The 18,007-nt window shown below is 48.5% G+C and overlaps 1 protein-coding gene across 5 annotated transcripts in view; it reads right to left on the bottom strand.

The window, feature by feature from the left end:
- The window catches only part of CDC42BPA (CDC42 binding protein kinase alpha), a 289,477-nt gene that overhangs the window by 76,650 nt on the left and 194,820 nt on the right, over positions 1-18,007 (bottom strand). For all 5 annotated transcript variants that reach the window (XM_088444439.1, XM_088444443.1, XM_088444441.1 and 2 more), the window contains exon 18: positions 6,938-7,043. In XM_088444439.1, the coding sequence (XP_088300565.1) occupies positions 6,938-7,043 (106 nt within the window). The remainder of the gene's footprint in view (positions 1-6,937; positions 7,044-18,007) is intronic.

The raw sequence follows: 18,007 nt of genomic DNA, 5'->3' as shown, positions 1-18,007 counted from the left end.
ACTCTGTACCCGCTCATCCTGGGAATGTGTATGATCCCACTACCCGCCTCCTATAATAGTCAATCTGTACCCGCTCATCCTGGGACTGTGTGTGATCCCACTACCCGCCTCCTATAATAGTCACTCTGTACCCGCTGATCCTGGGACTGTGTATGATGCCACTGCCATCTTCCTATAGTAATCACTCTGTACCCGCTCATCCTGGGACTGTGTATGATGTCACTACCTGCCTCCTATAGTGGTCACTCTGTACCCGCTCATCCTGGGACTGTGTATGATGTCACTACCCGCCTCCTATAGTAATCACTCTGTACCCGCTCATCCTGGGACTGTGTATGATGCCACTACCCGCCTCCTATAGTAATCACTCTGTACCCGCTCATCCTGGGACTGTGTATGATGCCACTACCCGCCTCCTATAGTAATCACTCTGTACCCGCTCATCCTGGGACTGTGTATGATGCCACTGCCCGCCTCCTATAGTAATCACTCTGTACCCGCTCATCCTGGGACCGTGTATGATCCCACTACCCGCCTCCTATAATAGTCAGTGTACCAGCTCATCCTGGGACTGTGTATGATGCCACTACCTGCCTCCTATAGTGAGCACTCTGTACCCGCTCATCCTGGGACTGTGTATGATGCCACTACCTGCCTCCTATATTAATCACTCTGTACCCGCTCATCCTGGGACTGTGTATGATGTCACTACCTGCCTCCTATAGTAGTCACTCTGTACCCGCTCATCCTGGGACTGTGTATGATGCCACTACCTGCCTCCTATAATAGTCACTCTGTACCCGCTCATCCTGGGACTGTGTATGATGCCACTACCTGCCTCCTATAGAAGTCAGTGTACCCGCGCATCCTGGGACTGTGTATGATGCCACTACCCGCCTCCTATAGTAATCACTCTGTACCCGCTCATCCTGGGACTGTGTATGATGCCACTACCCGCCTCCTATAGTAATCACTCTGTACCCGCTCATCCTGGGACTGTGTATGATGCCACTACCTGCCTCCTATAATAGTCACTCTGTACCCGCTCATCCTGGGACTGTGTATGATGCCACTACCTGCCTCCTATAGTAGTCAGTGTACCCGCTCATCCTGGGACTGTGTATGATGCCACTACCCGCCTCCTATAGTAATCACTCTGTACCCGCTCATCCTGGGACTGTGTATGATGCCACTACCCGCCTCCTATAGTAATCACTCTGTACCCGCTCATCCTGGGACTGTGTATGATGCCACTACCAGCCTCCCACACTAGTCTCTCTGTACCTACTCATCTGGGGACTGTGTATGATGCCACTGCCAGCCTCCTATAGTAGTCTCGCCGTACCTACTAATCTGGGGACTGTGGGCATCAGTGTGGTCTGTGTGTGATGCCACTGCCCGCCTCTTATAGTAATCACTGTGGGCCTACTTCTCTGTGGACTGTGTATGATGCCACTACCTGCCTCCTATAATAGTCACTCTGTACCTGCTCATCCTGGGACTGTGTATGATGCCACTACCTGCCTCCTATAGTAGTCAGTGTACCCGCGCATCCTGGGACTGTGTATGATGCCTCTACCTGCCTCCTATAGTGAGCACTCTGTACCCGCTCATCCTGGGACTGTGTATGATGCCACTACCTGCCTCCTATATTAATCACTCTGTACCCGCTCATCCTGGGACTGTGTATGATGTCACTACCTGCCTCCTATAGTAGTCACTCTGTACCCGCTCATCCTGGGACTGTGTATGATGCCACTACCAGCCTCCTATAATAGTCACTCTGTACCCGCTCATCCTGGGACTGTGTATGATGTCACAACCCGCCTCCTATAATAGTCATTCTGTACCCGTTCATCCTGGGACTGTGTATGATGCCACTACCCGCCTCCTATAGTAATCACTCTGTACCCGCTCATCCTGGGACTGTGTATGATGTCACTACCCGCCTCCTATAGTAATCACTCTGTACCCGCTCATCCTGGGACTGTGTATGATGCCACTGCCAGCCTCCCACACTAGTCTCTCTGTACCTACTCATCTGGGGACTGTGTATGATGCCACTGCCAGCCTCCTATAGTAGTCTCGCCGTACCTACTAATCTGGGGACTGTGGGCATCAGTGTGGTCTGTGTGTGACGCCACTGCCCGCCTCTTATAGTAATCACTGTGGGCCTACTTCTCTGGGGACTGTGTATGATGCCACTGCCAGCCTCCTATAGTAGTCTCGCCGTACCTACTAATCTGGGGACTGTGGGCATCAGTGTGGTCTGTGTGTGATGCCACTGCCCGCCTCTTATAGTAATCACTGTGGGCCTACTTCTCTGGGGACTGTGTATGATGCCACTACCTGCCTCCTATAATAGTCACTCTGTACCCGCTCATCCTGGGACTGTGTATGATGCCACTACCTGCCTCCTATAGTAGTCAGTGTACCCGCGCATCCTGGGACTGTGTATGATGCCACTACCTGCCTCCTATAGTGAGCACTCTGTACCCGCTCATCCTGGGACTGTGTATGATGCCACTACCTGCCTCCTATATTAATCACTCTGTACCCGCTCATCCTGGGACTGTGTATGATGTCACTACCTGCCTCCTATAGTAGTCACTCTGTACCCGCTCATCCTGGGACTGTGTATGATGCCACTACCTGCCTCCTATAATAGTCACTCTGTACCCGCTCATCCTGGGACTGTGTGTGATCCCACTACCCGCCTCCTATAATAGTCACTCTGTACCCGCTGATCCTGGGACTGTGTATGATGCCACTGCCATCTTCCTATAGTAATCACTCTGTACCCGCTCATCCTGGGACTGTGTATGATGTCACTACCTGCCTCCTATAGTGGTCACTCTGTACCCGCTCATCCTGGGACTGTGTATGATGCCACTACCCGCCTCCTATAGTAATCACTCTGTACCCGCTCATCCTGGGACTGTGTATGATGCCACTACCCGCCTCCTATAGTAATCACTCTGTACCCGCTCATCCTGGGACTGTGTATGATGCCACTGCCCGCCTCCTATAGTAATCACTCTGTACCCGCTCATCCTGGGACTGTGTATGATGCCACTACCTGCCTCCTATATTAATCACTCTGTACCCGCTCATCCTGGGACTGTGTATGATGTCACTACCTGCCTCCTATAGTAGTCACTCTGTACCCGCTCATCCTGGGACTGTGTATGATGCCACTACCTGCCTCCTATAATAGTCACTCTGTACCCGCTCATCCTGGGACTGTGTGTGATCCCACTACCCGCCTCCTATAATAGTCACTCTGTACCCGCTGATCCTGGGACTGTGTATGATGCCACTGCCATCTTCCTATAGTAATCACTCTGTACCCGCTCATCCTGGGACTGTGTATGATGTCACTACCTGCCTCCTATAGTGGTCACTCTGTACCCGCTCATCCTGGGACTGTGTATGATGCCACTACCCGCCTCCTATAGTAATCACTCTGTACCCGCTCATCCTGGGACTGTGTATGATGCCACTACCCGCCTCCTATAGTAATCACTCTGTACCCGCTCATCCTGGGACTGTGTATGATGCCACTGCCCGCCTCCTATAGTAATCACTCTGTACCCGCTCATCCTGGGACTGTGTATGATGCCACTACCTGCCTCCTATATTAATCACTCTGTACCCGCTCATCCTGGGACTGTGTATGATGTCACTACCTGCCTCCTATAGTAGTCACTCTGTACCCGCTCATCCTGGGACTGTGTATGATGCCACTACCCGCCTCCTATAGTAATCACTCTGTACCCGCTCATCCTGGGACTGTGTATGATGCCACTACCCGCCTCCTATAGTAATCACTCTGTACCCGCTCATCCTGGGACTGTGTATGATGCCACTGCCCGCCTCCTATAGTAATCACTCTGTACCCGCTCATCCTGGGACCGTGTATGATCCCACTACCCGCCTCCTATAATAGTCAGTGTACCAGCTCATCCTGGGACTGTGTATGATGCCACTACCTGCCTCCTATAGTGAGCACTCTGTACCCGCTCATCCTGGGACTGTGTATGATGCCACTACCTGCCTCCTATATTAATCACTCTGTACCCGCTCATCCTGGGACTGTGTATGATGTCACTACCTGCCTCCTATAGTAGTCACTCTGTACCCGCTCATCCTGGGACTGTGTATGATGCCACTACCTGCCTCCTATAATAGTCACTCTGTACCCGCTCATCCTGGGACTGTGTATGATGCCACTACCTGCCTCCTATAGAAGTCAGTGTACCCGCGCATCCTGGGACTGTGTATGATGCCACTACCCGCCTCCTATAGTAATCACTCTGTACCCGCTCATCCTGGGACTGTGTATGATGCCACTACCCGCCTCCTATAGTAATCACTCTGTACCCGCTCATCCTGGGACTGTGTATGATGCCACTACCTCCCTCCTATAATAGTCACTCTGTACCCGCTCATCCTGGGACTGTGTATGATGCCACTACCTGCCTCCTATAGTAGTCAGTGTACCCGCTCATCCTGGGACTGTGTATGATGCCACTACCCGCCTCCTATAGTAATCACTCTGTACCCGCTCATCCTGGGACTGTGTATGATGCCACTACCCGCCTCCTATAGTAATCACTCTGTACCCGCTCATCCTGGGACTGTGTATGATGCCACTACCAGCCTCCCACACTAGTCTCTCTGTACCTACTCATCTGGGGACTGTGTATGATGCCACTGCCAGCCTCCTATAGTAGTCTCGCCGTACCTACTAATCTGGGGACTGTGGGCATCAGTGTGGTCTGTGTGTGATGCCACTGCCCGCCTCTTATAGTAATCACTGTGGGCCTACTTCTCTGTGGACTGTGTATGATGCCACTACCTGCCTCCTATAATAGTCACTCTGTACCTGCTCATCCTGGGACTGTGTATGATGCCACTACCTGCCTCCTATAGTAGTCAGTGTACCCGCGCATCCTGGGACTGTGTATGATGCCTCTACCTGCCTCCTATAGTGAGCACTCTGTACCCGCTCATCCTGGGACTGTGTATGATGCCACTACCTGCCTCCTATATTAATCACTCTGTACCCGCTCATCCTGGGACTGTGTATGATGTCACTACCTGCCTCCTATAGTAGTCACTCTGTACCCGCTCATCCTGGGACTGTGTATGATGCCACTACCAGCCTCCTATAATAGTCACTCTGTACCCGCTCATCCTGGGACTGTGTATGATGCCACTACCCGCCTCCTATAGTAATCACTCTGTACCCGCTCATCCTGGGACTGTGTATGATGTCACTACCCGCCTCCTATAGTAATCACTCTGTACCCGCTCATCCTGGGACTGTGTATGATGCCACTGCCAGCCTCCCACACTAGTCTCTCTGTACCTACTCATCTGGGGACTGTGTATGATGCCACTGCCAGCCTCCTATAGTAGTCTCGCCGTACCTACTAATCTGGGGACTGTGGGCATCAGTGTGGTCTGTGTGTGACGCCACTGCCCGCCTCTTATAGTAATCACTGTGGGCCTACTTCTCTGGGGACTGTGTATGATGCCACTACCAGCCTCCTATAGTAGTCTCGCCGTACCTACTAATCTGGGGACTGTGGGCATCAGTGTGGTCTGTGTGTGATGCCACTGCCCGCCTCTTATAGTAATCACTGTGGGCCTACTTCTCTGGGGACTGTGTATGATGCCACTACCTGCCTCCTATAATAGTCACTCTGTACCCGCTCATCCTGGGACTGTGTATGATGCCACTACCTGCCTCCTATAGTAGTCAGTGTACCCGCGCATCCTGGGACTGTGTATGATGCCACTACCTGCCTCCTATAGTGAGCACTCTGTACCCGCTCATCCTGGGACTGTGTATGATGCCACTACCTGCCTCCTATATTAATCACTCTGTACCCGCTCATCCTGGGACTGTGTATGATGTCACTACCTGCCTCCTATAGTAGTCACTCTGTACCCGCTCATCCTGGGACTGTGTATGATGCCACTACCTGCCTCCTATAATAGTCACTCTGTACCCGCTCATCCTGGGACTGTGTATGATGCCACTACCTGCCTCCTATAGTAATCACTCTGTACCCGCTCATCCTGGGACTGTGTATGATGTCACAACCCGCCTCCTATAAGTCATTCTGTACCCGTTCATCCTGGGACTGTGTATGATGCCACTACCCGCCTCCTATAGTAATCACTCTGTACCCGCTCATCCTGGGACTGTGTATGATGTCACTACCCGCCTCCTATAGTAATCACTCTGTACCCGCTCATCCTGGGACTGTGTATGATGCCACTGCCAGCCTCCCACACTAGTCTCTCTGTACCTACTCATCTGGGGACTGTGTATGATGCCACTGCCAGCCTCCTATAGTAGTCTCGCCGTACCTACTAATCTGGGGACTGTGGGCATCAGTGTGGTCTGTGTGTGACGCCACTGCCCGCCTCTTATAGTAATCACCGTGGGCCTACTTCTCTGGGGACTGTGTATGATGCCACTGCCAGCCTCCTATAGTAGTCTCGCCGTACCTACTAATCTGGGGACTGTGGGCATCAGTGTGGTCAGTGTGACGCCACTGCCCGCCTCTTATAGTAATCACTGTGGGCCTACTTCTCTGGGGACTGTGTATGATGCCACTGCCAGCCTCCTATAGTAGTCTCGCCGTACCTACTAATCTGGGGACTGTGGGCATCAGTGTGGTCTGTGTGTGATGCCACTGCCCGCCTCTTATAGTAATCACTGTGGGCCTACTTCTCTGGGGACTGTGTATATACAGTGTAGGATAACACCCATGCTCGCACTCTGCAGTGGTAAGCATGTAACTGCTTGTCTAGTTACTGTGTATGATGTCACTAACCCTCCCCTCTGCCTGCAGTCAGTACACTGCTGTGTTATAGGCTGAGTGGCTGGCTACCATGACTATAAGAGATGGTTTCTTACCGTGGCTCTGGCACCGAGGCTGGAATTCCTTAGAGTCTCCAGTTCCTCCGTCATTTTAGATGCCAAGGCCTGGAGATAGCCCCGCGCGTCCTTCTCGTCGCTCACCCTGACAAGAGAAACAAAGAAAATGGCGAGAATATACTGGACGTCATTCTAACATGCAAGTTATAACGGCTTCGCCAAATTACGGCTGCTCACCGTCCATGGAAGTACGAGAAGAAATGAGCAACCATTATTGCGGTTAGGTGCGAAGCGCAAATGTCCCAAAAGTGTTCAGCGCCTTAGTACTATAAATGCCCAGATGTTACGGGAACCAGCTATTGTGGAAAGACCGCATTGCCCCAGGAATGCTGGGACAGTACCAATATACACACTGATGATGTCGACATGACTAAAATGTCAACATAATTAATGTCAACAACTCAGAATGTCGACATTTACCAGTAGCGTATGGATAGGGTTAGTGGTAGGGACAAAATGGCAGGAAAAACAGTATGTTGACATAATATGTCAATATTGACATTAATTTAGTGTTGGCATGGTCACTGTCGGCATCTTAAAAGTGTCGACATTACAACCATGGCCCATATTCAATTTGAGGCGAAAAGTCCAGACTTTTCGCCTGTTTTCCAGGAGGAAAAGTATCGCGCGCATACCCGATATTCCCCGTATTCAATTCCAAAGTAGGCGAAAACGGGAACAGGCAAAACTTGGATCAGCAAAAAAACAATCACTATGGGTACCCCTGTTTTTGCCTGCAGAAGAAAGTCGGGTTTTTATATAGCCGCGGCTGGTGCTTTTTTTCCCCCGACTTTGAAGAAGTGATGAAGAGCACTTAGCTTTTTTTTTTTTCGTTTTTAAAAATGGTCCCATCAAATTTGGGGTACATGAAAATGGTTTCAAGGTAGGGATGTGCAGGCTTGGATAGGTTTGAGTTTGCACGCAGAGTTCGGATTTTTCCCTCCAAAAAACGGGACTCGGAAAGAGGCAAAACGTCATCTTGCATGGACAAACATCATCATTGTCCACGAACCTATCCGAGCCTGCACATCCCTAGTGCGAACATATTTTTAAGTCGCTACAATGATTTTTTAAAATTCTGCAAAAATGCACCTGCTGCTGTCACCCGCATTGAAGAAAACACCTGCCGCGTACTTCCGACCCCCTCTGGAATCTATTTAACTATTTAAGAAGTGGTTTTTCTTTTTTTTCTTTTTTTCACCCCAAAATTGTAAAAAAAAAATTGGGGGTGTCCCGATTTTTCCCCCAATTTTTTTTGACACAGATTGTTTTAAGGGGTCATTCCCAAGGGTGCAGGCTAATCTTTTTAAGTCTGCACCCCTAAAACCCCAATTCTGCATTTTATTTTCGCCAGCTAAAGGCAGGCGAATATTTATCCCCGTTTTTTTAACATTGACTTTTCGCCCCAACGAAAAGTCAATGTAATTGAATACGGGGATAATGAAAATAGGCGAAAATGACGTCATCGGCGATAAATTCTCGTAGATTCCGACATTTCGCCTCAAATTGAATACGGCTCCATGTCGATGTTCTCACTTTGACACTGATAATGTCTGCTGGGAGAAACCGATCAAATATTGCAACACAATGGAGCGATGTACTTATCCGATCAACATCAATAACATTATTACCAAAAATATTGGTAAATTGGGTTAGAATAGGACTAATATCATATTATCACAATGTGATACCGCAGATATCTGGTTGCTGGTCTTGTGGGCCAAATACCAGCCGGGCACCTACTTGTGCGGGCAGCCTATAGGCCTCTCTCACTCTGAAGGGAGCGCTGACTGTACAATACAGTCTGCTCTGCTGCAAAGAGCCAGAGTACAATGTAAAGAACACCTTAGGTGCAGTCAGAGCATTGGGGAGAGTGGGGGGGGGAGACATGCACGTGTATATACTACGAATGTTCCAATAAGTCCTATCATAATATAACATAATAATTATATATTACACTAAGTGGTCCTGAAACCATCAGCCGTGCAGGCTTAGTGTGATATCACTGGGAGATAATGTACAGAACAGATGACTGTACAATGTTTTCCGTATGCCACGGCTACCAGAGGTAACCCCTACAGCCTGGCCAGGGGAGGGGATGGGTGACAGAGCATTGCTCCCCTCTGGCTCAGCGGCCGGGATGGAGTTAATGCTTTGAGCTGCCTGTAATTCCCAGCTTGGCCGACGTCCAGATAGAGAGACTCTTCTATTCCTGACTGTCCGTGGCGAGGGTGAGAGGACGGAGGGAACTTTCCAAAACTTTGCCCAAATAAGGGCAATGATGCTGGGCTGTGAGCAAGGGCCACGTTCCCATAACCAGGCAGCGTTTACTGCCGCAGAGGAGCTACATAGAGAGAGCCCGTTGCTCAGCCAGGAGTAATGTAAACATACTGCGCACTTATACTAACTAGACTAATGCACAGCAAACAGGGGGGGGGGGATAAAGGACACATGTGCAATAACTAACAGCCACTAATCAGCAATTAGCTTTGATGAATGCAAGTTAAGACAACAAAATAAATGTCTGGTTGGTTGGTTGCTGCACATTTCCACTTGTGTATAAATCACTGCACACACTAAAGAATTCAGCACTTTTGAGAATGATAACAGCATGGTTATACTTTAGGGATGTCTATACACCCATGTGCGGTCTGTTTCGGAAGCAGTAGCCAGGGACAGGCTGCATGTACAGGAAGGGATCATTGATCCCTATTGTAAACCAGAACCCTACAGGAGATCCTGTGCACACGTTTGCCACCAAACAATACAACAAAACACGTGTGCACAGACTGACTGTTACCACACAGGGATCGACGGTCCCTTCCTGTGTGTAGCCTCGTACAAACGCTACAGACTGACTGTTACCACATAGGGAACGACGGTCCCTTCCTGTGGGCAGCCTTAGACAAACGCTACAGAGCGAAACGCGCAAGTCAGGGATGAAATAGCCAGTTACCCAACAAGTCCTTGTTACCCGTGACTAGCCGTATGGTGGAGATTAATACTCTGGTACTCCATCACTACTAAGATCTGTCCTGTATATATATATCAGGGGTATCCCTGACGGCTGCCATAAATATAGTGAGGGGAGGGAGGGCTTACACTACGGATAAGGTGACAATGATATGGGCTCTCTGTGTACCCGTCCTGATCTATATTCTCTATGTAACAAATGTGTTACAGGAATATAAGCCAAGTGAACACTATGAAGCAGCTTCAACTAGAAAATTAAACCCAGCGTCTAATTGTCAGCCCTGGGCTATTTAATGAAACCGCTACCCCACGCGTTACGCCCCAGAGGGTCACTTAACGCAGGTTTTTTTTTTCCTTGCAACCTCAAAAGCTGTGAGGAAATATACGCGTTGAATGCACCCTCTGAGGCTTAACGCGCTGGGTAACCCATAGATTACGGCACTTAGCGTAGAATCTTTGGGATAACGCACAGTACCTGCAGTATCTCCGCGCGGGGTAACCCATAGATTCCAGCACTTAGCGTAGAATCTTTGGGATAACGCACGGTACCTGCAGTTGCTCCGCGCGGGGTAACCCATAGATTACGGCACTCAGCGTAGAATCTTTGGGATAACGCACGGTACCTGCAGTTTCTCCGCGTGGGGTAACCCATAGATTACGGCACTTAGCGTAGAATCTTTGGGATAACGCACGGTACCTGCAGTTTCTCCGCGTGGGGTAACCCATAGATTACGGCACTTAGCGTAGAATCATTGGGATAACGCATGGTACCTGCAGTTGCTTCGCGCGGGGTAACCCATAGATTCCGGCACTTAGCGTAGAATCTTTGGGATAACGCACGGTACCTACAGTTTCTCCACGCGGGGTAATCCATAGATTACGGCATTTAGCGTAGAATCTTTGGGATAACGCATGGTACCTGCAGTTTCACCGCGCGGGGTAACCCATAGATTCCTTCACTTAGCGTAGAATCTTTGGGATAACGCACGGTACCTACAGTTTCTCCACGCGGGGTAATCCATAGATTACGGCATTTAGCGTAGAATCTTTGGGATAACGCATGGTACCTGCAGTTTCACCGCGCGGGGTAACCCATAGATTCCTTCACTTAGCGTAGAATCTTAGGGATAACGCACGGTACCTGCAGTTTCTCCACGCGGGGTAACCCATAGATTATGGCACTTAGCGTAGAATCTTTGGGATAACGCACGGTACCTGCAGTATCTCCGCGCAAGGTAACCCATAGATTACGGCACTCAGCGTAGAATCTTTGGGATAACGCACGGTACCTGCAGTTTCTCCGCGCAGGGTAACCCATAGATTACGGCATTTAATGCGGAATCTTTGGGATAACGCACGGTACCTGCAGTTACCCACGCGCGGGGTAACAGACTAATAACTGAATAGCTCTGGGCATTAAATTCGGAGCTTTACCCACATGGTAAATGAATCGGCCTCTGTATTATATGTACAATGACTATTTATTCGGGCAGGTGTAAAAAAAATAAAAAACTAAGGCCCTGATTCAGACCCACTCGGGAGCGGCTGTCCGCTCGCAAGTGGGTCGATGTTCTGCACTGAGCATGCGCACGACGGAGGGAGCTCCGTCGTGCGCATGCGCCAGACGCGACGAGCGAAGGACTTTCCTTCGCTCGTTGTGTCTGATCAAAGAGGGGGGTGCTGTCGATGTTGATTCACAGCACGCCCCCTTTGGTGGGCGTGCCTCCCTGACGGGGGCGTTCCTAAGGGAACGCCTCCCCTCAGAAGCCGGCCCACTGACATCACTAGTGATGTCAGTGGGAGTGATTTTGGCTCTGATAGAGCCAAAATCACTCCGGGCCTTGCGGTTGAAAACCTCAACCGCAGGCTCCGGCTCGCAGTTTCGATGGTCGCGATGGTCAAGACCATCGCGGCCATCCAACTGCACGCTCGTATAGGCTGTGGGTGGTGACCCACAGCTATACGAGCGTCCAGGAGGACGCTCCATAGTTATGGAGGCCGGCCCTCATTCAGAGCGTGCGCTCTGTTCAGAGCGTACGGCTCTGAATGAGGGCCTAAATCTCTTCTACTTTGTTTATAACTGATGTATTATTTAAGCATTCATTATTATTACCGCATATATACTGTTTAAAGTGATTTGAGCTTTTTCTTCGCTCTGTTTTATACCTTTCTTGTGAAAATAGTGATTGTTTTTCTATGTACACTGGGCCTGATTCAGAGCCGAACGCTATTTGCGCTCGCTCGTTCAGAAAAAGGGGCCGGATATTTAAATAGAGCGCTCGCTCTTTGCGGTCTGTTGACGCCTCTATGTCTGAACGAGCGAACGAAACATGCGCTCGCTATTTTTTAAATAACGCCCCCTAGCCGCTCGCATCCTAAGTCATCTCCGCTATTTATTAGATTAATCGAGTACATCAAAAAGAGAAGAAAAAAGCACTGTCTCTTTGTTGGCGCACGGAAAGAAAAGTAGATTAAAATATAATTTTTAATTATAAATATCTAAAATAACAGCCTTACTAGTGAAATATTCTGTAAAGATAAAAATCATGAAACAAACACATAAATGTATATTATTCTGGTATTCCTTTGTCAAAATTAAACAATAACACAATAAATAGTGTGTTTGTCTCTGTGTCCTTATTGTTGTTGTTAATTGAATTATGGGAATTTCTTTTATTGATAATTCATTCTCAAGTGGATTGTGCCTATTACAAACCTACAGTTGTGGATAAATGGTAATGCTGTTGGATATCTCAAACTAATACTGCGTTCATGCAACTTATCTGCTTGACCAGTCTCGTATTGCCATTGATTATATAAAGTTAGTGATTGAGACTGTAAACCAACAACTATTGCCACTGTAGTAATTATAGCGCCCTCTATGGGGAAAAGTGCTTCTTCACTTTTGTGTATCGTTTATTACTGTCTGTGGCAGCACCCCCATGGGATAATCGAGTACATCGAAAGGCGTATGAACTGCTCGCTATTCTTGTGGTTGCATTTTCCTACCGCAATCATGCGAGCAGTTCAGGCTATAAGACACCCAACTGACGTGGTCTATGACGCTGCTTTGTTAATTATGCACACCCTTAAAACGCCCGTTTTGACCTTTTGGCACGCCTGTGTTCTGATCTCCACTCCCCGTTTTCAAGCACCTTCCCCTGTTACCACCCAGAAACGCCTCATTCTGTCACTCAAATTAGCAGGCACTCGCTATTTTGCGAGCACACAATTTCCGACCGCAATGACTGGTTCGCGCATGCGTATTACAACCCATACGCATGCGCAGATGTGCGAACATCGCTCGGAGCGAACGAGCGGCTCTGAATCAGGCCCACTGTTCACTCCTCTTACTTTCCTGTAACACGTTATATAGAGAATATTCATTCTTTTTGGTAAAATCCTAAATCCGTACAGGTACAAAACGCTGCCGATATTTTCTCTTCCATACATGATAATTGTTTATGGAGCGTTATATTCTCCCTTAAGCTGGGCACACACTGACGGATATCACCCGTTCCATTAAATGGGCGATATATCGGTTGTGCATTGGCGGGCGTGTGCAGATGATATGTCTGAACAACGTCATTCACAGACTCATCGTTATCATTCATCAATCGTTTGCAAATCGTTGACTAAAATGACTAAAACGACCAGCGATGCGCGTGCCCGCTGGTCGTTTAGACATCTATCATCGGGCAAACATGCTGGACAACCTGACGATAACGTCAGGTTGAGCATGTATGTTGATGATTGATGAGCCTGCACTGACTGACTGCTCGTTCAGTACAGGCTCATTACAGACTGACAAACACCTGCACCATTACAATGTCGTAATTGTGCAGGCTTTTACCTGTTTTCTAGTGGATGGGCAGCATCAGTCTTCTTTGTAGGTTTCCTTATTGGTTTGGTCTTATTGTGTTTTGTTTTTTAATTCAATGATAGCTGTGGTGCTTATTTACGAAATGACACTTTATGCACAAATGTGCTGTAACCCGTAGCAACCAAAGTTGTTTACAGTAGAAGGAAAAGGACATTTCACGAGCTGATCGCGTGTTGAGGTTCTGTGCCCCCCTCCCTCCCCCTCTCCTTCCTCCTCTATTTATTATTCCAGATCACTAGGCTAGAAGGCATGAATCTGTAGGTATATAAAAATGGTGCTGCAAAGGGGATGGAGCATTGATATATATTTTGTGAAAAAAACACTGGAGAGGCGAGGGTCAGCTTTTTGGTAAAAGCCGGAGAATGGGTCCTGGGGGTGTGGATGTGAGAGAGAAGGGAGGGCTTCATCCACAGGGCCGTTTCAGGTGTTAGGCCTTACAGCCTGTGAGCAGGCTAATTAGGGATTACACCTGGAAGTGGCTCAATATAGCTCAATAAGAGTTTAGATGCAGCGTCTCACACACCCTAGGGAGAACAGACACTGAGGTTTTGTTCAGAGACACTGTGACCTTTTGAAAGTGTGTTTGTGGTGAGGCAGAAGGCCTTGCCACTTGTAGAGAGGAATTTACCTGTCTAGCCAGTGCCCAGACGGGCTAGGATTTGTTTTATGTTTGGTTTATTTGACTATTGGAGTTGCACAATGAATACTGGTGCCGACCAGTTTGCATGAAAACCCATGAGTGGAGTGCTGTTTCCTGGCTGCTGTGTGTAAGGAGGTGTCCACCTACCCCAGGAGAGGGACCCCCTACCCCGATCATATCACAATATATATATTTTGGGGTGGATGTATGATGTTGGAAGTGTCCGTTAGATTTACGCAACTGTAACCAATAACTGAAAACAGGTTTCAAAGAACAGAAAATTAAAAAATAAAGAGAGTCCTTCAACATTTTGTTGCCACCACGCAATGAGAAATGGGTGAGAAATGTTACATTGTCTGACGGAAGGGCTTGGAGGATCCGGGCTGCTCATGGCTAAATGCACAACACATGCAAGAAGGGGATTAAGTGTCGCAGGGAGAGATTATTATAACAGCTTCTAGGGGTGGAGAGTGGGATGTCATGGGACCCCCTAGATTTGGGGCGAAGGCACAGAGACATTCTCCTCCTGCTAAAAAGTTTGTTCAGGTTTCTCACGAGGCGCCAAATATCAGAAGTCATCCTATCCTCTTAAATGGGCGACATCAGCACCAACCAGGCAGCCATAAGAACAGGTAGGGGGGGGGGATTCAAAGGTGCGCGAGAACCAAACGTAAAAAGATAATAAACATAAGCCACGTACAATAATGAGACATGTAATAAATACATCCTGATGCCCCGAACTCGCTCATGATTTATATAAAACATATATAAGGATTGTACGGAAAGTATTTCAAGATAAAGATGTGAACACTAACTAATAGAGGTGGCGAGACTGATTCGGTTCTAGGCAGGACTTATGCTGGGCACACACTGTCAGACCAACAGACGTTTTATCTGACAGCCCGACACCAGAAGATACTGTGGCCATGTACTATGAGATATGTCGCAGTGTACGGCCATTATATTTGCCTTCCTCCCCTGTGAAGGATCATGGGAAATGTTGGCCATTACACTGCCAGATACAGCAGACCGATGATCGGATCAGTAAACTTAATGTTCCCTATCGGATGTGTTAATATCGGGATGTGTGTATTCTGCCCATAACGTACTTAGGCCTGTATTCAATTTGAGGCGAAAAAGCTGCGATCGGCGAAAGGTTTTCACAGATACGTGGTTTTCGCCAGTTTCCGAAGTGTCGCCCTATTCAATTCCAGGCCGTTTTCGCCTGGGCGAAAACTCCATATGCAAAAACAGGTGTAAAGTTTCTCCATCCAAAGGCAGGAGAAAAGAAGTACAAAGTCCCTATTTTTGAGTATGTAAGGACTATGGGCCTGATTCAGACCCGCTCGCAAGCGGGTCAACGGTGGCCCAATGCGCATGGGCCGTCGTGCGCATGGGCCGCCCAGTGCGCAGGCTCCGTCATGCGCATGTGCGAGACCCGGATAGCGCATGGGCCGCCCAGTGCGCAGGCTCCGTTGTGCGCATGTGCGAGACCCGGATAGCGACGGGCAAACCGTCGCTCCGGGTCTCGTACCAAAGGGGGCGTGCTGTCGATGTTGAGTGACAGCACGCCCCCCACAGCACGCCCCCTTTGGTGGGCGGGCCGGGGGCGTGGCTGCCCAGACGGAGGCGTTCCCAGTGGGAGTGCTTTCGGCTCTGTTAAGGGGGGTATCCACTAGACGATAAAGGTGAACGATTACGATAAAATCATTAGATAATCGTTCAAACATCGTTTGAAAATTTGGTCTTTTAGACATCTATCATCGTGCAAACATGCTGGTCAACCTGACGATATCGTCAGGCTCAGCATGTTTCCAGATGATGGATGACCGTGCACTGAACGTCTGCTTGTTCAGTGCAGGCTCATCACACGACTGACAAACGACTGCACGATTACAATGTCGTAATCGTGCAGTCGTTTTCAGATCTTGTAGTGGATGCCCCCCATTAGAGCCGAAAGCACTCTTGGGCTTGCGGCAACGAGACCCTACCACAAGGGTCTCGTCGCAAGCCCGATGGGCGCGATGGTCTTGACCATTGCGACCATCTTCCTGGCCGCTCGCAATAGCTGTGGGTCACCCACAGCTATGTGAGCGGCCAGGAGGCCACTCTAAAAAAACAGAAGGCCGGCCCTGATTCAGAGCGAGCACTCTGTCAGAGCGTCCGGCTCTGAATCAGGCCCTTGGTTCAGAACCCTTTCAGCACCCCCAATGACTAATTAGGCAATAACATTTTTTTTTTAATCTTAATACCCCCTAAAAAAGGCATGTCATTTTTGGGATGAAAATGTAAAAAGTGTTTGAAAATTAATTTTAAGTATTGGGTCGGATATTTTGAGGTGCTGTATGGATGGGACAGGTTTTTGGGGCGCTGTATGAATGGGACAGGTTTTTAGGATTGCAGGGGGCTGCAGCAGCTGTTTTTTATAACGTTTTTTTAAAATGCACTTTATATGCTAGTACCCATTTAAATGTACCCCCAAATTTACTACAGCAATTATTTTTCACCAAAGAAATTGCTTTATATAATTTTTCCACACTAATGCAAAAGTGCATATAACAGCCATTTTATTTAATTTAGGAACCCAAAATTCTTTTATGTCAGCTATTAGTACACTTCTATATTAATTACCAGGGTCACTTACACTTTTTATTGGGGTACACACTAATTTCCCCCCCAAAAAAGTCCTTTTCGCTCGTTTCGCCATTCGCACGTCCGCGTTTTCGCCTGTTTTGCAATTCAATAGGGCGAAAATCGGGAGTGCGCATAGTGAAAGTACCCGAGACGAAAACATCTCGCTCATCGCCGATCTTGGCTTTTCGCCGCTAATTGAATACGGGTCTTGGACATAAATCACAAGGAGATAACGTACATGATGAAACAGGGGATAAACTCTACCGTGTAGAATCCTGGCTGACTGGTAAAACCATTATGGGCCATTCGTTTCCCCGGAGAACCTATAATAAGAGCTGAGAGCAGGAATAATCGGCACCCGGGGGAACTGATCTCATGGAGTCCGTCTGTGTCTGAGGTTTACAGGGAGGTCAGAACTTCCTATATACAAGGATGTGCCAGCATTCCCGTGCCCCAATTAAAATGTCCCTGTATTATGTAGGAGAATCCCAAATCTTCTGCTGCTGAATAGAGTCTGCTACGACTATTATGGAGCACTGGAGTAATTATTGCAATATGATTACTGTGCCAAAAAGTAATACAGCGACTTTCTGCTAACTGGCGGGATGATTCCGTTAATTCCGTGCCAATGCACATCTCCAATATGTGCCGCACTGCGCACATGCAGATCTGTTTCTGCGATGGCGCTCGCAGTGCCCCAAAAACAGCAACATGATTGTTTGGAGGCGACGATGGCCGGAGTTCCAGAAAACATGGGGTGCGTTGGGCCTTGTTTTCTGGGTGCGCTGAAGCCAATGGCTGCAATCCTTGGACGCAGCTTCACTGGCTCCGGCAGCGCGATTTCATCGGACATCCTGAGTGACATGGCAATTTTTTTTTTTATCGTTCTAAATGACGAACCTCCCCCATTACCAGGAGT

Source organism: Taudactylus pleione, unplaced genomic scaffold (assembly GCF_031769625.1).
Source record: "Taudactylus pleione unplaced genomic scaffold, aTauple2 ptg000363l, whole genome shotgun sequence".
NCBI classification, from domain to species: Eukaryota; Metazoa; Chordata; class Amphibia; order Anura; family Myobatrachidae; genus Taudactylus; species Taudactylus pleione.
The sequence above is the reverse complement of the archived record's forward strand: the minus strand, read 5'-3'. Positions and strand labels throughout refer to the sequence as shown.